The sequence below is a fragment of the Atractosteus spatula genome, chromosome 23 (genome assembly GCF_055471065.1).
Source record: "Atractosteus spatula isolate fAtrSpa1 chromosome 23, fAtrSpa1.hap1, whole genome shotgun sequence".
In the NCBI taxonomy this organism is placed as follows: domain Eukaryota; kingdom Metazoa; phylum Chordata; class Actinopteri; order Semionotiformes; family Lepisosteidae; genus Atractosteus; species Atractosteus spatula.
Genome location: NC_142728.1, coordinates 17,614,608 through 17,638,387, shown reverse-complemented (window position 1 = coordinate 17,638,387; position 23,780 = coordinate 17,614,608). Strand labels below are relative to the sequence as shown.

Genomic DNA, 23,780 nt, shown 5'->3' with positions numbered 1-23,780 from the left:
CAAAGACACATTACTAGAGAGTCCAAGCCCTTGCAAAGCCCAAGGCTTGTATACCAAGGCTTTATTTAAATTGTGAAAACCAGTCCTGTACCATAGTGTCAGCGTCTCACTTGGCTGGGACAGCAAACACACAAGACGAGAAGCGCACAGCAGAGCGTAACACCAACACCCCAGCACAACCTCACAGTCAGAGCAACAGCGCGGCACTCAGGAGGAGGAGGATAGAGGGGGAGGGGCTGGAAATCGGGCTCATCCTGAGTATACTCGGAGCCCCTTTGAACCCCACGTAGGAGAGGAACAACAGCTCATCCCGACACAAAAGACAGCGTTCTCCCTTCCTAACCAGCTACTGTTAATCACCAGGGCCATGGGGCCAATACGAGGTAAGAATAAGGAAGCCCTTGTACACTGCCGATCTCCAAAGGGGTAGGAGCCAAAACGGTTGTATCTATGGCTTTTATCTGTCTGTCGGTTTTTGTTCTACTTACAAGCGACACAAAAACACGCGTATCACTGCTTCATGCCATGAACTGGAATGAATTTTCTTTTTTCGTTATCTGCTAGTTTGCTAGTGGAACTCCAATTCTGACAGATAGGATGACATGCAACGGGATGGTTGTTACGTACTAATCTCGGAGTCCCGGCCCGGCCCAGTACTTCCCTCCCCGGAACCTCCTTATTGTCCTGCAGGGGCACACAAGAGACAGGAGCTGTGTTGGACTGTGTCCTATCGGCGCTGGGGGACTGATGCTACACTCGCTTTTCCAGCAGTGCGCTACAGGGGGAGACCCTGCTGCCTTCGTCCAGACTGCACGACTGCACTGGAACCACAGCCACTGGGATAGTGAGACCCCTCTTTCAGCCTTGTGCTCACAATTGTTTATAAGCCTAAATACATACTGTATACAGTATACCTATCTTCATATGGGAGCTTTATCTGTAAGGAATAAGAATGCTTCACTGCAAGCTTTAAAGATTAGGTTCAAAATCCTTCAGATTTTTAACTGAAATCCACTCCCTATAGTTCACTCGCACCCGTGACTCTGCATCCGTTTAGACAGGAAACTGAAGGTACCCAGCTGCCAGCTCCTGATCCTCCAGCACCGCCGGAGAGCGAGGGCGCTGCCGGGTCACGGAGGCCCTGCCAAGCCACGACTCGGCCTCCTCCACTGGCTCAGGGTTAAAGACATACCTGCAGGTTCTTCCTCCACACGTTGACTGCAGCAAAAGCCAGCTGCATCTGCTTCCTGCGGGCATCCTTGTGGCGCTTGTACGCGATCTCAATAAATATCAAGAATATGCCTGCCACAATGCCCCCAGCCACCAGCATGAAGACTCCTGAAAGTGAAGGGAAAAGCAGACGGTATCAGAGGCACCGGAGAGTGCAGGTAGTTCTATTAGATGTACAGTATGTGTACATTCAGTATGAAATACAGTGAATAACACAGGAGTTAATGCAAAACAAATTGCCGGTATAAAAAACTGTCCCCGAATGCTGCCATACCTGCCATGTTTTCAAAGGTGAGTGTAGCTGGGGCATTACTCCTCGAGTCACACTCCTGGTATCTGACCCATGTCTTGTCCAAGTCTTCCATAAAGCCATTTTCATGAGAACTGCAGAAAAAAAACAGGGAGATGAAAATGACACCAACTTCTGAATGAGAAAGAAGTTTTTGCAAGTTCAGGTACACAGACAATGTATTACTACCTCAAATAACGCTCTGGCAAAGAAAGAGCCAAGAGAGATCAAGAGGGAGAACCTGAGGTACAGCAGGAGGAAGGAGCAGACGGAGAAAGGCCTGTGGGGATCACAGACCTGAGGATGGCGAGGGAGACATTCTGTTTCCAGGGGCTGTCCTTCCTCATGCCGATGCCAAAGCCGGAGCGGAAGAAGAGCTCTCCAGTTGTGACTAGATCACACTTCTGCGATGCCTCGAACTCAAGCACTGCCGAGTCCCAGATGAAAGCATGCAGCTTGCTGTGAAGGACATTAGGGCGCAGGACAGGTCACGTTTTACCACCGCAAAGAACAGCCGCAAGCCGTGTTTTTCAAGCTAATTAAATACAATCTTGTGAATCTGATGATGACCGACAATGCTTTTTTATTCTGCTGTCATTATTTAACAGCAGTAAAAACCACAGACACTAAATAAATCAGGCTCATTAGGGCCATGAAAGAGGTCATCTTCATTTCAGATGGCAGATTTTAAACCCCTCTGTGAGTGGGACATCGGCAGTCTTGAAGGAAGAAGACGGGTATTCTGCAGCTGTTGATCTCGGCCATGTGCCGAGGCAGCGACAACCACTCACTTGTCTCTGACAGCCTGGATGGCCTCGGCCGCACTCTCGTAGTTGTGCTTCTCCATGTGACGGTACATGGTGCTCAGCTCCACCTGCCTGCGGAAGTAGATGTCCACCGAGCTCTGCTTCACCGTGGCGTAGATGAACTTGTCCGAAGGGTTGCGCAGCTAAGAACAGATGAGAATGAAATGGGGGGAGGAAAAGGAACCTGAGAAAAAACAGCAAGATCATCTGGCGTTTTCTATGCTTATGCAATGTTTTTACTTCTCCTTGCCACACCATACCTCCATATCTTTTAACACGCATTTAACATAATTTCACTTTGCTTTGCTACAGTTTATGGTGTTTTGACTGTCACACCAATGATTTCATAATGATTATTTAATGATTTCAAAGGGGATCTGACATCATCTCCGAATACCTGATTTTTTAAAACTTAATTCTCCACATTGAGTTAGTTGTTTTACAGACAGGCTAAAACAGAAAATTATAGGAGGCATAGTTAATGACCTTATTGTTTTAAAATAAAATGGCATTTAAAAGCATTAATATCTGCAAGGATATGTTTTACAGTCAGAAACCTCCATCTGTTATGAAAAAGCCAGTAATTCCCAGCAATTCACAGCAACCCAGAGCTCATGACACAAGATGGGACTGTTCCCTCTACCCCAGCTAGAACACCCCGCTGCTGCTCAAAATGTACTGAGATACCAATGAACCTCTCCAGCATGTCTTTGTAAGGTGATAAGAAACTGGAGCACCAGGCAAAACACAGAACATGAAAATGCCCCACAGAAGCTACCCCAGTTCAGCCAGGAGGCAGCAGCACATCAAGCTGCCTTGCTACCCAAGTGAGAATCAGTCCTTGTCAGGCTGTGGGTGAGCAGCGCATCACAGTCAGAGGTTGCCCCGGGAGACCACAAACTTTTTCAATGGGTTTTGTGGTTTTCTGTGGCCTTAAGACATGGTCAGACGTTAACACCACGTTCCGCCGGTCATTCATCATCCACTCGGATGCCTCCTCCAGCCAGTCCTATGGCTTCAGATGCAGACCCCTGTCTTAGCTGGTCTTCGTTGATCTACAAGTCAATCTCCATACCATCTGCTTCAGCAGCTAGCAGAAGGCACCCATTCTTCACTGCTGCTTAACCAGTCACCCTGGGGTGCTACCTGTCAGCAGCACCTCTCCTTTACAACTCCTTTAGCCATCCTGGAGAGCTAAAAGCCCAAAGTCAATCACTGCTTCAGCCCGCGGCACCAACGACAGCCTCTCGGCTGGGGGCAGAGTTGCAACACAAACAGATAGCTCCTCGGGTCATCATCCTGCTGTGATCTTAGCACCCTTCCAAACTTGCTGCAGCTCCTCCAGCTACTTCACTGCCAGAACCTGCATGTGCTTTCTCCCCAGAACCCTGCATTGGACCTGAACTTCCCCAGTCCAGAGTGCACCTCTTGAGCCCAGCTCCTGGTGTGCTCCCGGGAGACTGCCTCGACAAAGTGTGTGCAGCCGGCACAGCTCCAGGGACGGACCCCTCATCTGTCCCGGCTCGGCAGGGACAGCGGTGGCCCCCACAATCACCTGCCTTCTGCTGCTGCATGTACTGCGCCGGTCAACGCTAGCTCACAGCCTGCCTCTGCCTCTGCAGTTCCATCACCACTGCCACAGCGAAGCCTGATCAGGATCCAAACGCTCCCTCATCACTTTCTCCGGAGAGCTCGACCCCGCCACCACTGGGCCTGAACTCTCCGGTTCTACACCTGATTCTGACTGCAACACCACCGCCACTGTGCCTTGTGCACATCTCTTAGTACCTACATGAAGAGGTATGTAGAGCCTTGGAGAATCGGTGTTAGTACCAGATTTAAGCAGATCATTTTAACAAAGATTGTGCAGCTGCAGTATGCAAGGGAAGGGCAGTGGCAGAGGTCTCTGAGCTGGACTCCCCCTGGTGACATTTAACTTATAGGGATACTAGTAGGCACACACACCCGAGGGTCATTGATCCCAGTAATGCGCTCCTCTGGCCGGTCCAACACCAGGAAAGCAGCCAGGTTAGCAGTGTAGGAGGCAACGATGATCATGGCAAAGCCAGCCCACACCATGCCCAGAATGCGCGCCGAGAAACTGCGAGGAGCCCCTGAAAACAGACAGACAGCGTTTAGTCTCTGACCAAATGAAGCCAGTCAGAATCACAGTCACAAAACCAGAAAGCTCAGACCGCGCCATCTGTCAGAACAGCTTACTGAACTCCAAACAGGATAACAGGGTTCTTATTGAGCAGCATAAAGCACACCATACACTCTGAACACACTGAACTGTCCGCAGTGCACTTGTACCATGCGGCTCCTCCAGTTACTGCTCTTACAATGAAACAATAAAAGGATGACTGAAGAGGAAGAGGAAATACGACGGGGGGGATAAACCAGTGATCGTTAGACCAGGCTCCATACCTTCTCCAATGCCCGAGTTCAGCAGCACTCCCCAAGAGAACCACATAGCAGATGACAATGTCAGAGCATCCTCTTCCTCTTCTTCACTGTTCACTTTGAACCGTCCAAATGGGCTAGAAAACAGGATAAAGCTGCCCTTTGAGACACAGTGAATATTACAGACGCTTAGAAGACACGCCTTCTCTCCTGCACCCGTACACCTGCTGTTGTATCTGGCTCAACTCTACGCGCCCCACGGCTCACCGGCTCACCTATTCGAGTCTAAGGAGCCTCCCTGGGCAGTGGGCTCTGTCCCACAGCACCCTCATAATTCCTGAGATGCACACAGACAAAAGAGGCAAAAGACGGACCGAAGAGAAACAGAGAAATGAATGAAAGAAAACACATTTCTAAAAGGAAGAGAATGTAGACAAAAAAGACAGGAACCACAGAACAAAATGGCAAAAAGTATTCTTGAAGAAACAGCAGACAAACTGGGACCCCAATCCACATTTCTCACCTGAATCGGTCTAGTAGATAGAGCATGACTGCCACTACATGCACTGACAGCCCCACCAGCAACCACAACGTGCTCTGGAAGGGCTGCATGAAGGAGTCCAAAGTACTGCGTGGGATTTCCTGTAACACAGAGATAAAGCAATGTCACCCAGGGGCTCACAAGCCTTGTGCAGGGGCCTGGAGTCACTCAGCAGAGTATTACTCTGCTCAGCAAGGACCACAGACACACAGCAGCCATGCTACCTTCTTGACCAGTATGGTCAGCCCCTGGTATTTGAATGGCTTGGAGAACTCAATGTATTGTGCTCGTTCATTGTTGATGGTCAAAGGAGCCACTATCATGTCTGCTAATCCACTGAGGAGCTCCCCCATCATCCCATTCCACTCCTTCTTGTTGCTGTTGTTCACCTGGAAAAGAGGAATTAAGATGCAGATTATTGTCAAATGCAAACACTTTCAAAAACAGGCATGATGAAAAGCATTTTATAACAAATGCCAAAACTAAAAAAAAAACACTGTCCAATTTCAGAAAGGCTTTAAATCTTAAATTAACAATGTCTGATTGACTAACATACACACAATAACTAATCAGTTTTTAAGACAGCAAACCCTAGTGTGACCCATGCTGTTCTGCTGTGAGTGTGTGATTTGTAAACATGCGTTTAATAAGTAATCAAGGTCACAGCTACTCAGTAAATCCATCCATTTCCAGTAATGCCAAACTCACCCGCTCCTGTGTTCCAAACTTCCCATCAGCCACCAGGTGGACCTCGTAGGTAAAGTTCATAGTCTTGGCAAGTTTGATGAGCAGGTCAATGCAGAACCCATAACAGCACTGCGGCACAATGGGGCGTCCTGTAACCCAAACAGCAGAGGCACCTCTTAATACAAGTCTGCAGATTTTCATTGCCAAAGTGAATGTACACAGAATATTGCGTTTATCTATACGCCGTATGTATAGATATACATTTATTTAAGAAGAGCTCCTTCATGTAGATTTTGTTGAGAAGTAAATCACAGTGACATCATCAACGTCCCTGTTTTGTTACCTGGGATGGTCTCATTGGGGCCCGTGCAGATCACCTTTTTAATCAAGTCTCCGTTGACTGTGTGCTCTTCCTTGCAGGTTCCGTCATGCATTGTAGGCTTCACATAAACAAAGGGCTCTTGGTGAATAGTAACAATCTAAAAACAAAAACACATAATTTAAAGTCCTTTGTCCTTATGGACTTTCTCTTTATTTTTCTGTTTCGTTTTTCTACTGCAATCAGTATCACAGAGCTGAGTCCAGCCACGCACACACCAGACTTCCCAATATCTCCATTCTGTTCCCCAGGATTAAATTTCAAAACTGAAGCAGTCTGTCTGATTCTTCCTGTTCCGAACTACTGATTCAAGGTAATAATAATCCTTATACTTAAAGAGCACTTTCCTGCACTTTCCACTCTAAGCGCTTTACAGGTAATGTGGACTCCCCTCCACCGCCACAAATGTGTAATCCCACCTGGATGATGCAACAGCAGTCAACGTGCGCCAGTACGCTCATCACACACCAGCTGTTAGTTGGTTCAGTTCATAGATGGCGATTATTAGATGGCCCATTACCCTTCAGTCTCACCTTCAGTCTGGTTGACATCTGGTACCCTCGTGGCTTCTCTGTCTCCCCACCTGGCCAGATGATCTTTCTTTGGTTGTTAAGCACAACCTGTGCAGGGCCACCAGAAACAGCAGATCAAACACCCAGGACATGGACAGAGAGATTGAATAGAAGTAGAGGTGTATCCCCTGTCCATTAGTTTGAAGAGCTACCCTTTCTTTAATTACATACAGCTTTTTAATATTTAAGAATATACAAGTCAAATGACGTCACGGTGGCACAACGGGCACCTTGATCACTGAGCATGGAGAGCTCACCTGTGGCCCAGCCTGAAGATGAGCCATCCGTCTCAGTCTGACTGAGGCTGTCATGAGCTGCTGGCTGGGCCAGGATCCTCACTCATCAACAGCAGCAAGTTGTCCTCACTAAACACTGAGCAAGAGCTGCTGTCCTACAGCTCCTTGTACATCTGGCTACCATTGTAATGATCCAATTTGACAAGCTCATCACTGGAGTCTTTCAAAGTCAGATGAAACTAAATAATCTACTAACATTTATCTGTGCACTGTGTATGCCTTACATCTGCATTTTTAACTATGTTCCTGTAAATAACTAACTTGGTTCTTCCTCCTGAGGTGCATTTGCATAGTCTATTCTTCTGATAGTCTATTAATTTTAATGTTATTTGTTTCCATTTCTACATGACGTGAGATGGAAATGATTATATAAAGAGGAAAGAAACTGTCACGCTGAGACATAACAGAACATAACGATGCTGGAGCTGCACAACCTGTTGAAAATGAATTACACTACAGAAATAAGACTTTAGAAAAAAGCTTTAGAAAACAAATAATTCTGTTGGATGAACTGTAAATTACTTACAGATTACGTAACTTTTTGGCCTTATTTCTTGTGAATGGATGCGTGACAAGCAATGCAGTGTGAGTGTTCTCTGGTGCACTACAGTAAACTAACTGACAGTCAGGAGCATTAAAAGTATTCCCCTACTTGAGTGCCGTTGTATATGCCCACTTGCACCAGCCTGCTTTTCTGGTAGTTCAGAATGCTGTAGTGGGCAAATTTTCGGTCCCCATCATCATTAAACTCCACCCGTCCCGTCAGGCCATCAGGATACTTGGAGGACATCAGTACTCTGAGAATTCAGATGACAAATCATCACTTTGGAGGCAATATGAGATATGATATGATTGACTGAGACTTTCAAAGCTGACAAAGATGTCATGACCTTATCATTTTATGCAATGTGATGTACGGATAATGAACAAGTTTTGAAAATATACTATTATGCTTCTTATCCCAATACAACATTAATTTGAAAGTATTAAATTTTAACTTTTCTACGGTAAGATGAATTCAAACATGAATCTGTTTCACGTAGGAACATGAAAGTTCTCATACTTTGGTGAATATTGCTTATATTCAAGAACATATGCATTCACTGACCCTTTCATTATAATAATACAACTGAGGTATATGCCAAGAGTAGCTATAATCCAATTTCATGACTACATCAGGACTTGTAAGAAACACTGGACTATGGCTCTCTGAGAGTACAATGTATCCAGTTCTGTCTAACAGTAGTAGTAGTTCAGTCCTGACACTGAGTAAAGACCTAAAAAGTAAAGCAGGGTAATGCTGACTCATTTGTATTTCTCTGAACTGGTGTTCTTTGGCTGGTGAAACAGTTTTTTCTACATCAAATTTACCTACAAGTAGCAAAATTGCCTCATGCAGTATAATTGTCAGATTTTGGATAAAGCAACTACTATCTGAATCGGTGTTTCATATGAATGACTGAATGGCAAAAATCACCACTGGGACTGTGGGAGTGTGCTTATGGACTAGAGAGTGGCTGACAGCCAGCTGGCCATGCTGTAGCCAATACCGTTTGAAGAGTGGTCCTGTTTTCCAGATGTTCGTATTGCCAACGCAGCCCCTTGGTGGCTCCGTGATGTTCTCCTTCTCGAACAGCTCCAGGATGGACTGAGCCACCACAGCCACTGCGTCGTTGATGTGCGCTGACTCATTCTTCCCGTTGATGAGCTGGAGGCCAATCAGCCCTGCCAACACAGAGACTTTCAGGTTCCCAGAGCTTCTGCTGACTCATCAGACACTATTCCCATGCAAAGGCATTATCCTCTCTTTTTAAAAATAAGCATCTCAGTTAGTACTGACTGGCTGCATCACACACTTACCTGCTTACAAGAATCATCTACACACTTTATTTGAGAACATGTTTAGAGTGAGAACTGCTGAAGAGCGGAAGGGATTCTCACCATCAGGGGCTTCACTGAGAGCCTTTCCTGACATCTCCCTCTCTCCCACCAGCCACACGTAGCCGGATCCGGTCATGTTCAGGTGCCGAGCCGCTTTGTACACTGCAGCAGCATCCTCTTCACTTGGAACAAACAAACATTGTCACCAAGACACATCCTGAAACACTGAACCAGGCTCTTTTCCTAAATGTCCCCTCCCGCAGTTTCCATAACAGCCTTCCAGTCAAGAGAGCCAGGCCCCCTCCAAATGACACTTTCACTACCCCAAACCAAACAGGTCCTTTTCCCCTTCAGTGAAAGCTCTTAAAGCTTCAGAATAGATTCTGAAATATAAAAATGGTACAAATAAGGCATTTCACGACACTGGGATTTCATTCCTCTGTCACCATTGTTAATACTGTACAACATCATGTTCAGCTTTTTCTTGCTTCTCATGCGGTACTGCATCAGCAAGCAGGCACAACAGGAAAACATGCGGTGCTCATTATTGCCTCCTGTGGAAGAAGAGACCCCTGTGTACAGCACAATACATTCATCAGCTTAACCCAGGGGTGGATTACCAGTGGAACATCACCTTGGCACGACCAAAAAGTGCATCAAGTATCATTCCAGTGTGGAGAAGAAGGAGAGGAAACGAGACTAACCTAGCAGAGAGGATGATGACACGGGCCTCCAGCTCCTTGGCTTCCTGCAGCAGCGCCGTTAAGTTTGTGTCTTGATTGAACTGAAGGACTTTCTCTGCCTGCGATTGGGGCACAGAATCAGTCAAGTAGGCTACTTACCCACACTGAGAACCATCTGTCTTTAGTTCTTGATTTGTTTTCTTTTTCTTTTTAGTAAAAAAAAAGATTTCCAAGAGAATCTGTTCAACTAAAAAAAAATTCATAGTTTAAGCTTGGAGAAAAAAGTTCTTCATTGGGCATGCAAACTCAGGGTTATCAAGACTCCAAAGAAGGACGTGCATGTTAGAGATAGAGGGGAGAAGAAGATCAATGCAACTGGAAATTAAAGACAGGTGGAGAAGGGAGAGGGGGCATTTTTATCCCAAAAAACATTTGAAAGTAAGAAAATCTGCAAAAAGGGAAGTAGCATCTGGGAAGTGTCTGTCCCACACTACCAGATTTCCACAAAGATATATACTTGCAAACTTTGATTTTGACACATGCATTCCTTACACAAAAATAAGGCCGGACTTTTTATTGAAATAAAAAACTCTCGCAACATAAAACCATTCTCGATTAAAATCATAAAAAGTCTAAACAGAAAAAGACGTGCTACCAGATAAGAAACATTTCTGGGTCGATTGGTGACTGTGTTTGATTGGTTTCTAGTTGCTACTTTTATAGAATTGGTGGGCGGCGTGCATTGTCCATGCAAATATACCTTGGGTCCTCGCTTGTTGTCATAGGACAGTTGGTCGAGGTTTTCATAGTTCCTGTTTTTATTCTGATGAATAATGTGCACAGAGAAAATATGCAGACACAGAAGAATATTATAAACAGTTGAAAATGGTGTGCAGTAAAGCAATCCAACATCTCTCCACTTTCCTGCTTCAAAATTGGATTCTCTAACGCTGGGGCTTGCAAAAATATCAAAGAGGACAGCTAATTGAGTTTACGGTTGATCTTCTGTATTTTATATAGACAGGCATAGACAGCTTGCTGCTGTGAAATCTCAAAATAGAGTTTCAGCTTTTCCGCTCAACATCTCAACTTGAATTTGAGTTTGAATATTATTATTAGAATACCTGCATTGATTTTTGGAACCATAAAACTCTTATTTTAACATACTTTCTTGTGATCTATTTGGGAACACTGGTATTTAAGTTAGCGATTTTAAATGTCAGTTAAAAAAATATGTATTTTTTTTAAATGAAAAGAGTTTTGTCTGTGGAACATTGTTTAAGCCTTAAATCAATAGTACATATCCGTGTCATGGTTACGTATTTTAGGAGAATAAAACGTCACAGCAGTAGAATGGTGGCTCTGCTTCAGCGGTCATGGTGGTGCCTGAAGTGTCACTTGTGAAAATTTTAGTGAGGCGGCTGTTTCTCGCACTCACGGCATATCGCAGGAATGGTGTAATATATCAGCCATTTCCCCCTGTGAATTACACATTAATAGCTGAAGGGTTTTGATTTTTTGGTTTGTCTTTGGATAATAAGCTCTACAGCACCACTCCAGTGTCCCCAGGATTCCATGTCTTTGACTTCAAAGCTGCCCACAGCCCTTCTACAAGGGCTGAACAAAAGCAACCAGTTTGTGGCCATTTAGACGCTTTGCTTTCGGCAGGAAGACTTTCGCGCTGAAGCCTAGGAGCTCCTCAGGGTGGAGCGGACTCCGAGCAGCACGCGATCCCCCTCGATGACCTCCAGCAACACTTTGACCCGTTTAGACATTTCAGTGCACTGGAGCAGCTGCAGGGAAGTGCCTTGCGCTGGGGCGGAACCGAGACGCCTGCAGCCAGTGTCCAAGTGTCCAGCCAGGGCTCGGCAGAACTGCACGCCCCCAGCGCCAGTGTGGAATGTGCCCCTGGCTGACATACTGTGAGCAAGCGAGGTGACTGACCACTGTGCGTCAACAAGCACTCGAAGAGCAATACCTAAAGCCTTTATACTTTTGACAAACCTGCCAAAAACAATGAGTGATTTAAAATAATAGTACACTGCTGATCTAATGACTGATTTTGAGCCGCACCGTTTGCTATAAACGTCATGCTACCAGCGATGTCACTGCCCCGAACTGCCGAATGGCGCCACCATCAAAGCCCATGAACTACTATTCTTATTTAATAAGCTTACTCTTGACTTTGTGGAAAAAAAACTGGTAATGGGAAACACACTAGAACGCTTTCAGTTTTACAGTTATGAATTCTAGAAGGTGATTTTCTAAAAGCATCACACAAATCCAGGCTTACTGTGCACATGAGATGGACTGTTAGAAAAACAACAACTTCCAAAAAATGCCCAGTACAGCACCGGCACAGAATGAATCAAAAGTCCTCCACCAGAGTGTCACTGCTGATCAGACCCAACTGTCTACAGCACAAGTGCAGCATGATGGTGTGATTCCCGCGTGCTGGCCGTGTCCAGCTGCAGAGGGCCGGCCCAGCGGAGCCCACACGCCACCCAGGAGAGCCCACTTCCTTAGCAAGCGGGAGGCAGCTCCCTCGGGATCGCTGGGATTGCAGGACAGATAAGACAGGAGGGAGGAGGGAGGACTGTGACAGCAGGTTTACTTCTCCAGCATAATCACTTACGTGCCAAACAACCAATCTGTCTTCTTCCCAAAGACTTTGAGCTGCTTTAACTCATTTTCATTTACTGGCATTTTCTAACATATAATACAAATTCCACTGCAACATATCAAGGATATTTTTAAATTGCCAATAATCTTTTTTTCTATGTTCTCTGACTTTAAATGTTGAAAATACAGATGAATTTTATCTCATTCCTTACTGGGTGGCCACATCGTTACTTAGCAACAGCTACCCCAGCTGTGCATCAGCTGTGCCCAACAGGGTGAGGGGTCACACTGCTGCCTTGCTCCAGCAGACACCCCCTACTGGGGTCCTCAGCATGTCTTCAGCACTTACTTCAACAGGACATTCATCACATTCTGTCATTTCTTTTTCTGCAGATAAGAATTCATACTGACCTTTTTTTCTCTGGTGATATATGCAGGTGAAAACCAACCCCTTTTTTCATGAAATATCAAGAATGCAAGTCCTTTGCAGTCTATTTATTCTAATTCTTTTACATCGACTCCCCCTTGTGAGCAGAACGTGCATTTGCAGCCAAAGGCTGTTCCAGATTTGCACCGACACAGTACCACCGAATGAGGTCATTTGTTAAACATCAGACCAGACTTGACATTGGACAGCAAGTGGATTATTGCATTGTTAGACCTGGCCAAGCTCTACCCATAAACACTTATAATCATTAACAGATTGGTACACTTATTATAGAATTATTTCAGCAAACAACTACAGTTTTTCATTCAAGTACGATTAAAGGTTTGTCTCAAACAACACAATCAAGCAGCATCTCCTACAAAACCAACAGCTGGAAAGCAGAACTCAGCCCTGAAACAGCACCTGGAGGCCTGGCAATATGTCATTCAAGAGCTGAGCCCTCATCTACAGCAGAGCCAATCTGCAGTGTCACCTTCAGCTTAATTAGCACAACCCCAGTAAAGCAGAGTAGCATCTTATAAGGACATCTTAAGGCAAAGTGTAATAAACTATTTCTTGAAAATAAAGTAAAGCCTTGAAACACAAAAACTTCTCTTCACTTAAAATCCATAGGAATCATTTGCATTGCTTTGTTTTATCAATTAATTAAATATCTGCATACAAAGTAAATCCAGCATTTTATGTATTTGACTTGATTGATTTTTTGCAGAGCCCCAGGTTACATCCTTGATTTTGCTCCTGTTGTGGATTCACACGAAGGAGAATTTGACTATGCGCAAAGCACGTGAGATGAGTAAGTACAAGGTTTTGTCAGATAACCAGTCAAGACGCTGTTGATGCTTCTAGCATAAAATGTTAGCCAATGTTACAATGGAAAGAAATGTGTTTACATAACAAACTCTACATACATAGAACACCTCTGAGATATTTAACACGAGTACCTTACACACACACACGCGCGCGCAGACACAGGTGAAGGGCGCGGTGTCTCACCTTGGTCTCCTTCTCTTCCAGCAGGGTCTCCAGCCTCTTCTGCGCTGCCCGGCCCTCGTGGTCGTCGCTCACAATCAGGATAATATGATTCCAGCGGAATTCCCGCATCATGTCGAACCAGACATGTGCCTGGTGAGAGTAGGGGGGCACCGTGCGCAGGAACGACAGGTGTATACTCTGAGGGGGGAAGGACAGCATCAATGTACAACAACACGGCTACTGTGTTACTGTGCTCACTGGCCCTGTGTCTCTTTAACAGCTGCATGGCTGGGGGATACAGCAACATCAGTCAAGGCTATAGTGACGAAGCACAGGAAAACTCTTAGGAAGGATTTACTCGTAACAACTTTATGAAATCCTGAATAGACACCAAGCTCAAAGCACTTTGGATTGGAACAAAAATACAGGTTGACTTTAATAAGGCATGAAAATATGGCGAGTGCCCTATTCAAACCAATCAAAACCCCTTCCAGTGGAGGATGCTGTGCCAGGTGTGCTGGTCTCACCTTGTCAGAGTAGATGGACATGCGGGTGGTCAGTCCCACCACAGGGATGCGGTAGAAGCCAGCAGTATAGGACACTGGAGTGGGAGTCAGGTGGTCATTAGACTGTGGTGGGTGGCTCACTAGGATAGCGTACACCTGTCCGAAAAACAAGAGAGTTAAAAGATGCACCAGATCTTCTGCTCAATCAGACTGGACCATGGGACCAGAACCCCTCTTTCTCAAGCAGTCACCCGGGCCCAGTGCACAGCAGAGGTCGGGCTCAGCTACAACAAGAAGGGTAACAAAGAGAATGGCATTAATTTACGATGCGGCCAGCAGGAACACAACAACAGCAACCGACAACCACAAACACAGCTTGGCAGCAAGAGCACCTCCTCGTTCTGGTTATAATGAAGAACTAGCAGAGCTGAGCAGCTGCAGCTTATTTTGGAAGTTCTGCCCTTCTTACATGACAGAGCCAGCACAGCTTTCTGGGGTCCCTCCACATCACAGACACGCAGACGTCGACTATTATCAGCTCCCACCCCACCTTATTTTACTATTTAGAACAATTACATTCATGAATTATATAACTAGAAAACATATTAACCAGCTCTGGAGAGCACATAATAAGTTACAAACAAGAAGCACAAATTTTACAAGGATAACGAGGTATTTCAACATTGACAGTAATAAAGAGAAACATTAATAACAAAAAACGATCAGCAGAATCTGTAACTTCAAAATTATAGGAAAACGGAATACAAATTACTGCATTGAAACCTTTGTATAAAAAATTGTAGAAACAAATATGTAATTAAAGAAGAATTAGGTGCACTCAGTAAAAAGGGAGGTGAGATCAGTAAAGCTGAGCAGATGGGAAACTTTGACAAAAAACATTCTGTACATGATGGCCAGTCCGCTGAGCCCGCTTTGTGCCAGGGCGGACATCAGGCGTGGTTAAATCCGCTTGAGCTCTGAGCAGCTCCTCTCTGCTCCTGCTACCGTCACCGGGAGAGTGGCTGCAGTGCGAGGGGCTACCGGCTGGGTTCACAACACCCCAAATAAATGTGATACAGTAGAAAGCGCGTTTTAATACTAGTCTTTTCTACCGCACTTTTTGCTTTCACGCTTCTGTTTGGCCGGGCCGCGCTGATGACCCGCACGGCGTGCGTACAACTGCGGGAAACGTGTAGTAAAACAGTTCAACACCTCCAGTAGGCTACGTGTCTACCTTGAAAGTGTGCATTGCCTGCCCTTCGCTGGTTATATGGACCTGACGGGCTCAAAACAAAAAGAAATACAAAAGCCTTATTACACTGAATTCATGTGTGGTACCTTTGCTTGGAGATCGCTTGTCCCGCAATTCTTTTCCGAGCTTCAGAAACGTTACGTACTCGATTAATATTGGTCATTTCTGACCGGGTTTCCATTAGGACAATCCACTGCAGGAAGTGAAGGAGTTTCGCTCACATTTTAACATGATGATTAAAAACGCTGTGTTGCACACTGAGGAGACCCTGCGTATTCCCCTAGCTCGACTATGCCCACGGCCGGGCTGGATTTCAGTTTTTGGACCCCGGTATAGGGAGACCAGTTCCCCTCCACTCCGCAAGAGGGCGCCCTGGATCGGGCTAGATGCCGTTTGATCGCTTTCCAGGCTTTGCTTCTGCCTCGACGGTGGGTGTGGTTTTACCTCTGCAGGCAGGTGAGTATGATTAGCCACTGTTAACAAATGTAAAAAAATCTAATATATATGTCTTTTACTCTTTATGTTTTCCTTTGCGAGCTTGCTGTTGTGATGGATAATACGAATCCTATAGCAAGCAAGTGCACGGCTTCTTTTTTTACAGCCCAAACACTGCAGGCTGTGGGACGGTGCTCCATCTCACAGTGAAGTAAAGCAGATTCTGAAGTAGCAACTAATCAGTTTTATTCAGCAGAACAAGGAATTGTTGACGCCTTGTATTTTACTAATCGTGGTAGTATCCTCTGAAATCGGAGCCACGATGGTTTAACTATTGCAACAGCCATGCCTGTTGCTGATATAGATGTGCTGACAAGAAGAATTGCTAAGTGACACGTTTGGGGGGGGTAGAAACATACCCATTGGTCAGAATCTTTTAGAAACTGATCAAACACAGATTAAGGAAGTGCCTGGCGTCACTTGTCTTTAAGATAAGTGATTCTGTTCCTTTTCATACATTCATGAAGCTAAAAGTCTGTGTTTTGTACAGCGAAATAAAGATCCGTCTGGATTAACTGTGGTCTTGAAACGCAAGGGAAACAATTTCACTTGGATTGTTATAGAATTGTGTCTCTGCATAAAGAAGTAAAAACTGAGTGAAAAGAATGGACTCGTAAACATGTCTGCGAGGTGACACGGTGAGCGCGCGAACTGGCAGCGCTGGACTCGAGGAGCTCACACACAGCACCAGCTACACGTCCTAGTGCACAGCCAGGGGAGACGTGTGACACTTGCATAACTTCACAGGTAGAGCGTTATGACCACAGATGTATTGTGCACCATACGTTTCATAAAATTGTCCCCTTGTCCTGCCTGTGACGTGTGGAAAGTCTGACGGTATTAATATCAGCTTTGTCCCCTCTTCAAATAGGATCTTACTACTGCATGTCCGAGATGCCCAGACCTTTAGTCTAAGTGATTTCCCTGGTCAAAGTTTGGAATTATTTTCACTCTTAATAAATAGGTTATGAACAAGTAGCACATTGTTTGGCTATGCTGTTTGTGGGATTTATATCTTTTTACATCTCTTTGCTGTTGTCTTCCACCACGTTGTTTAACTACAGCCCGTGTTCTGCTCTTGAGCCGGCGGTGACGGGTCATGTGACCAGTGGAGACCTTGGATCTGACTCCGCGGAACCTCCTTCCTCGGAGATCACGCGTGTTGCCTCCTGTCCGCTGAGGCTCTCGAGTGGGTGCGTGCTCCACGAACAGCGATTTAAATACTGCCTCACGCAGTGCGGTAGTAATATATACAGCTCATTACAAATCACATTTCAAAGTTGAAAGAATTATACGTGATGACTCTAGTGTAATGATTTTAATTCATCCTTATTTTATTCTAAATACTGCTCTTCACTGTCAAACAAAATAGTGCTCTCTGTTTATTCTGGAAATCATGCAGAAAAATCGTTCATATTCTACCTCTAATCTTTGTATCATGCTTTGTAATCTATAGAACGCCACTCTTCAAACACAACACATCCCAGTTTCCAGTCCTAATGTAAGAATTGTTTCCTCCGAAAGGGGATCGACTAGTTCGTGTTTAACGACATGATGGCGTCTCGGGTTATTCCGTTTCCCAGTTCAGTTCGGTTAGCGAACGATTCATGTTAATGAATCGTAGCCCGAAAATATGCAATACGGAAAGTATTGCACCAAAATTAATATCCTTACGTTTGTCTGTTTTAAGTAAATATTCAGAATGTTTGTTACCAGAGTGATTCTGTGTAAAAAACGTCATCTATCAAATTATTATTTTGATTATGTAGTTTGTGAATAACCAGCTTTAGGAATTGTAGTAGAAAAATAATGCAAGGAATATTGATATGAGCAAAAATCGTCGTCGTCGTGATCAGCCTGATGGAATCAGAATTAATTACTACTCTTCAAATAATGAAGAAAACATAACACTAAGCAGTTATGTTATCGTTCATGAAAGGTTTTCATATGGATTGTAATTGATTATTTCTGATATAAGCTCACTTTGTATGCGCATGTAGATCTGTGTGTCTTCAATAAGGAATTAAATGGGTCATCCATGATGGTTGCATATCTGACTGTTCCACACTGGTGTCGGAGGGACTCTTAAATATCTGAATCGTTATGATTCCAGTGAAAATAAAATAAAGAAAATAGTGTTTTAATTTAAGCGATTTAGTTTTGCGTTACCGAGTTCGCAGATTTCAACCAAATGCTGCTCCCAGCTCAGCGGGTGACAATCAGGAGAATCAAACCGCCCAAACACCCCGAACTCTGACCGATTCGAGCTCTGATGGACCAACAAAGCGCCGATGTTCAGGTGACACATCGTGTGTGAATTACATTCTACAGGGAAGAAACGAATCTCGTCGTGTTTACCTGGCTGGAGATGAGGTCTTCGCATACAGACAGAGCCATCTGAATGGCGTTCGGTTTGTGGGTGACGGAGATGGCATTCATCTTGAACTTATCTTTTCCGTACAGTTGGTTAGCTTGAGTCACTGCATCTTTGAAGACCTGCTCGTACCTCTTCTGGCTCAGGACAGCCCCGATATTCACCATTTTGGGTTCGCAGCCGCCCCTGGCGCAGGAGCAGGAGAAGAAAACCGCCAGCAGAAACAAGCGCATCGTGTGAAAGACTGAACTACTATGCGGACACGATGAGAGTCACTCTGAGCTGTCGGTCGGTCTGTCTCTTCGGCTGCGCTGGCTATCCTGTGTTCGGTGAGCCTGTTCAGCTCAGGGATTTGCCGTCACTGGAAAAAATCATTTTCAATATGCTCTGCAAAGGAATGTGCACTGTCCTCGCCTGCATGTGGACCTTGAATAGATCAGTATGAAACCTTTCCCCTTTTTCTTTTAATTTGCCGAAATATCACGTATCCTTGTTTTTATTTTACTGAACTAGATCCGCTTTTAGAGGCAACTGTTGAGAAAGGTCTGTGGAATTGCCTCGATCTTCCAGCCTTTGTCCTGGATGCTGTAGATGCCTTTACCATGCATGTATAAATTTAACCTGTCCGTTCCTCCCTGTGCCCCAGTTCGCGGTGTTGGTTGGGTTCGGACGCTCAGGGTGAGTGAGCTGCTTGCAGCAATCTCGCGCCGAGCTCTGTCCCTGGTACTGACGGCCGTGCACGAGCACAGGCGCGCTCCCGCGGCTCCGCTCAGTGCGCAGTTCTAGGTCGGATGGCAGGTCTATGATGTTCAATACAGGGATCAAGCCTATTTTTAGTCGGCCTGAGGATCGCAACATAAAATAACTTTACCTAATTTTAATTAATAATTTTACGTGTAAAATGTTCTGTTTAAAAATGGAACAAGGAGCAAACTGTGCTTCTCTTACGCCAGTGTCATCATACACTGTATTTAGACTTTATTACTGCCATGCGCTTTTAAAGATTATTTTAATTTCCCTATCGTTCACATTAATTGGACATATTTCGTGAGTCACATTGTTATTCTGACCACTGTCCGAGAGGCTGTTCGTTCAGTGTTGACCACTGCTCGCCCTGACCTGGAGTAACGGCTGTAAATTGAATATTTTAAATAACCAAGTATGAATTAAATGGACGTTTATGTGTACAGTATATAAAACTCCTATATTCCCCAGTTTCTCCCTTCTGTAGCGCGAGTCCCTCTTTTGTTTTGTTTTTTTGCATTTCATCTGGGTTATTACATAAGTGTGTCAGCAGTGGATTAAACTGCTCAAACGTGAGAAGAAGCAGATGTGTTCTATACACGATTGCAAGAGGATTTCCGTTTATAAATGTGTAAATTAATGAATAAATATCTAAATCTGATTTACTGCTGTGAGTTTTAGTGATCATTTTCTTTAAACAATCGATTATTATTAAACGAACGTAACATTAGATTGTGGTGAAACTGAACCCTCTGACAGTCATATTTCATCAACTTGAATTAATTTGATTCTTATGGGTTTCATTTTTTTGTAAAACTGTATACGCAGTTTTCCATAAAACGTTTTTTTCTCCTTCGGCACCATCATAATACAGCACCGAGCCTCAGACTGACTGCGCATCCCGACCGAACTGCGTTTCCATAGAAACCAGACGTTCCCGACTGAAGTGTTGCAAACAGTGTAATCGAAATGGTGATTAAAGCTCGGTGTGATCACAAAATGAAGCAATACCCTCGGCTCTACAGACGAGTAGAAAAGATTCCAGTAATATCCTGGTCATTTTTATGGAGAATGAAAAGTAAAAACAAATATTATGGAAGTATTCTCAATCACCAAATACCACCGCTTTAAACAGCATTGTGATGAAGTCATCATCAGCCAATCCGCAGTCCACACTGCAGGATGCAATTAACCACTGTCTTTTTGCCAGTAGCTTGATGAGTGCAAATGAATCAAAGGTTTTGAAGTAATAGGTGTTTGGTAATATACCTACTAGTGTAAAAAATAATGTGATTAATTTTAAATACAATAATTGAACATCCAGACTGATCAGCTGGACAGGATGATTTCAAGGACAACTTTGTAATGTCTGATAATTTTCTAATGAATATATTGTATTGAAAACATTTACACATTCCCGTTTCTATGATTATAACTAGAAGACCATTTGAGGTTTTATTGCATAGGAGAGAAGACAAGTTGAATCTTCTTGTTGCTCTTATTTGAGACAATGAAAGTCTTTAAAACATAAACCTATATGTTTATACAACGTATTCAGAATTCCATTCAAAACCATAACATTATGTAAAATGTTTAAGATACCTATACACCAGTACATTAGTTTCATCGCTTATATCCATCCCTTTTCTAACTGCCTCTTCCAATCCAGAGGGGTGGTTGAGCTGGAGTCTATCCTAGCAAGCAATGGGCACAAGGCAGAGGAAACCCTGGGCGAGATGCCAGTCCTTCGTAAGGCACACAAACACACAAAACGAGGGCCAGTTTTCCCCACAAACCAATGAACCCATCAGTATGTCTTCGGACAGCAGGAGGAAATCGGGGCACCTGGAGAAGATCCAGGCAAACACAGGGACAACATAGAGAGTCCACTCAAATCCCAGCCCAGGTCTGGAATCACACCCAGAGCCCCAGCCCTGACCACAGCACCGCCCTGCCACTCTCGTTGCCTACATACGGATCCTACAACAGTAAACACCAGGCCCAGCAATCCATTTCCGCACTGGAATCCTTCCAGTTCCTGATGTGCAGCCCCCCGTGCACATTCACACACGCCCCAGCGCACTCGCGGGCCCTCTGCCTCAGGGGATCCTGCGGACAGGCGCTCTGTCACGGCGAGGGGCCTGCGCGCCTCCTGCTGGGAGCGACAGAATCAAAGGGCCGACACGACTCCCGCTGGCCTGCTCTGTGTGCTGCTGCCCCTCCCCTGCTGCAGTACAGTGACACCCCTCTGCACTGCGCCTGTCCGCCTCGGCTCTCACAGGCCCTGTGAGCTGCACTGCACTTTTATCATGTTGAGATTACAAGCAGAATTGTCAGACAGTTTTACATCCAGGTACTGTTATTCAGATGTATTTATTGGAATTACTTACCTTAACAATAGGGGAGGATGCACATGCATTAGGCATGATGTACAGTAGTCGTCCTGCTGCTTTAGTACACTATTAAAGAGGACTCTGTCCCTCTGCTTCTGATGCATCCCAGGAGCCTGTTTAATGTTTGGAAAGTGTTCTTCATTTGGACGGTTGCTCTAACACATCCCATTAGAGACACTTTTGAGAGAGGAAAGGAATCTGAAGAGGAACCACAATCCTCTCTCCTGTGGGGGAAATCACATTTTGAAAGTGCTGTGAACAGTTTGAACCTGTATAATATCCTTTCACGTATCTGCATCATTTTTCAGTGCCGTGAAGTTTAGATATTATTACAGCAAGTACAATGTAAAAAAAGACAGACAGAACTTTGATTTAGAAGAGGCAAAATAAAAAAAATTAAATCTATTATTTAACATGTGGCATGTTCTGAGGCTTGAAAAGATGAGTAGGTGAGAAGTTATGCTATTGTATCCTTGTAAAATAATTTCAGTCTGTTTTAGCAGTCCTAGTGCTCTGGGTGGTCTGGGGCAGTTCTGGGCCTGGTGCTCGGGCTGGGCTGGGGCAGTCCGGGGCCTGCTGCTCGGGCTGGGCTGGGGCAGTCCGGGGCCTATTTGCTGACGAGAGTGAAGAGCAGCACCAGCACGATGACGGGCAGGAACACCAGCAGCAGGCAGCTCAGCTCGGCCAGGTGCAGCAGGAGCAGGGCCACTAGGTGGCAGCAGCGGCAGCGCGGTCGCAGAGCCCGGATGAAGCGCAGCAGCCCGGGGGGATAAGGGAAGCAGCCGCACGCCAACCCCGTCTCCAGCCGGGACGCCAACTGCCGCTCTGCAGCAGCGCACAGCCCCCTTTGCCGGGGGGGCAGAGCAGATGAGGAGGGAGTGGGCTGGGGGGGGCTGGGGCTCGCCGAGCCCATGTGGCTCATCAGTTCCTCTTGCATGCTGCGGATTTCCCACTGTGGCAGCGGCGTCTTCTGCCGGCACAGCGGACAGCAGACCCGGCTTCTGTCAGCGGCGCGCTGCTGCAACGCAGCCAAGCACCGCTGGCACATCGTGTGGTGACAGTGCAGCAGCGCCCTCATGCGGTCCCCCTGGGACTCGTATAGCTCGGTGCAGATGGGACACTCGTCGGCACTCTCTGAGACAGGCAGGCTGTTGCGGTTCAGCGAGTCCGGGTTTCCCTTGGTCTCCTCCACCAAGAAGGAGAGCAACAGCCCTGCACTCCAGCTCTCACTGAGGCACTCCCTCGCTCTCACACCACCTTCCCCGGGTCCGCTCTGCACCTCGCTCCCGTTTTCCCGGAGCAAAGGCTCCCTGACCGCGTCACTCCGCTGCTCCCGCTCGGACGCCCCGCCGTGCCAGACCTCAGCGGGCGGCTTTCGTGCTTCCGAGCACCGTCCGCCAGGCCACACCTCGGGCCGGGTAGCGGGTCCCAGCGCCGCGGGGCTCTGCTGGGCCGAGAGAGCGCCCTCTGCGCCAGGCTCCGGCTCGTCCACCGCAGAGGCCGGGGCAGGAGTTCTCCCGGGACAGCCGAGTTCCTGCTCCGCATTCGCGTGTCCTTCCTCTCTGGGGTCCAGCTCCATGGTTTAAACAAAGCACAACTTCACTCTATTTACGATATATCACCATGATCGTACAATCAATCCGTTGAACCAAAGTTCTGTCGACACTATTTAAATAATAGATCACCGCCTCACTGAAATGAGAAGCACAATTAAAGCGATGGATTTTAAATTTGCTCTTTTAATCGCTATACTTAGTTCTGTAGCTATGCGAGGCAACGGGCGCTTGATAACGCTCTTCATTTGCTGAATACCGCGGAAAGGAGAGTTGATTAGTGGGCGAGCGGCGCTGTCGGTCATGAACAAGGTCTTCCAGCAGCTGGGGATGTGGGAGTGGCTGTCTGTCCCAATCGCCTCCGTCTCCACAATCAGTTTCCCAGATAAGTCCAGATAAAGTACTCTGCACACCTGCCTGGCACCGGCCACCAATCGGGAAGGACGCTAATGAGGAGGGGACCTTTTCCAGTTGGAGGTGTGCAACCGTGAGCTGTCTGAATGCAATTATCCAGACCAATACTGTGCGTATTGAAACACCAAAAATGTTTCACCTACGAACACATAGGCGATCACGACAGTGCAGAGCCCATGCTTAACATTCATACTGCACTTGAAGCTCCGTGTGCAAATGGCCAGCGGTCTACTCCGGGGT

General features: G+C 45.8%; 2 protein-coding genes across 18 annotated transcripts in view; both read right to left on the bottom strand.

Annotated features, from left to right (window-relative positions):
• The window catches only part of grin1a (glutamate receptor, ionotropic, N-methyl D-aspartate 1a), a 28,527-nt gene extending 8,258 nt beyond the window's left edge, over nucleotides 1-20,269 (bottom strand). For 3 of the 17 annotated variants that reach the window (XM_088904614.1, XM_088904619.1, XM_088904620.1), the window contains exons 1-20: nucleotides 18,421-20,252; nucleotides 14,337-14,471; nucleotides 13,831-14,007; nucleotides 10,528-10,590; nucleotides 9,789-9,886; nucleotides 9,145-9,266; nucleotides 8,754-8,928; nucleotides 7,856-8,000; nucleotides 6,869-6,955; nucleotides 6,292-6,435; nucleotides 5,978-6,109; nucleotides 5,494-5,658; nucleotides 5,252-5,370; nucleotides 4,753-4,865; nucleotides 4,291-4,439; nucleotides 2,311-2,468; nucleotides 1,817-1,978; nucleotides 1,505-1,614; nucleotides 1,193-1,338; nucleotides 628-684 (exon numbers count right to left, since the gene is read on the bottom strand). In XM_088904614.1, coding sequence (XP_088760740.1) covers nucleotides 628-684; nucleotides 1,193-1,338; nucleotides 1,505-1,614; nucleotides 1,817-1,978; nucleotides 2,311-2,468; nucleotides 4,291-4,439; nucleotides 4,753-4,865; nucleotides 5,252-5,370; nucleotides 5,494-5,658; nucleotides 5,978-6,109; nucleotides 6,292-6,435; nucleotides 6,869-6,955; nucleotides 7,856-8,000; nucleotides 8,754-8,928; nucleotides 9,145-9,266; nucleotides 9,789-9,886; nucleotides 10,528-10,590; nucleotides 13,831-14,007; nucleotides 14,337-14,471; nucleotides 18,421-18,669 — 2,706 coding nt within the window. In that variant the 5' untranslated portion in view covers nucleotides 18,670-20,252. Of the gene's footprint in view, nucleotides 1-627; nucleotides 685-1,192; nucleotides 1,339-1,504; nucleotides 1,615-1,816; nucleotides 1,979-2,310; nucleotides 2,469-4,290; nucleotides 4,440-4,752; nucleotides 4,866-5,251; nucleotides 5,371-5,493; nucleotides 5,659-5,977; nucleotides 6,110-6,291; nucleotides 6,436-6,868; nucleotides 6,956-7,855; nucleotides 8,001-8,753; nucleotides 8,929-9,144; nucleotides 9,267-9,788; nucleotides 9,887-10,527; nucleotides 10,591-13,830; nucleotides 14,008-14,336; nucleotides 14,472-18,420 lie in introns of all 17 variants that reach the window. The other 14 variants (XM_088904616.1, XM_088904623.1, XM_088904624.1 and 11 more) reach the window with 8 other exon arrangements.
• Nucleotides 20,270-22,180: 1,911 nt separating this feature from the next.
• On the bottom strand, nucleotides 22,181-23,296 carry LOC148816341 (uncharacterized). Its single transcript, XM_088940288.1, has one exon. It carries the CDS (start codon nucleotides 23,150-23,152, stop codon nucleotides 22,181-22,183), a length of 972 nt encoding a protein of 323 aa, XP_088796414.1. The 5' UTR covers nucleotides 23,153-23,296.
• Between the last annotated feature and the right edge of the window lie 484 nt (nucleotides 23,297-23,780).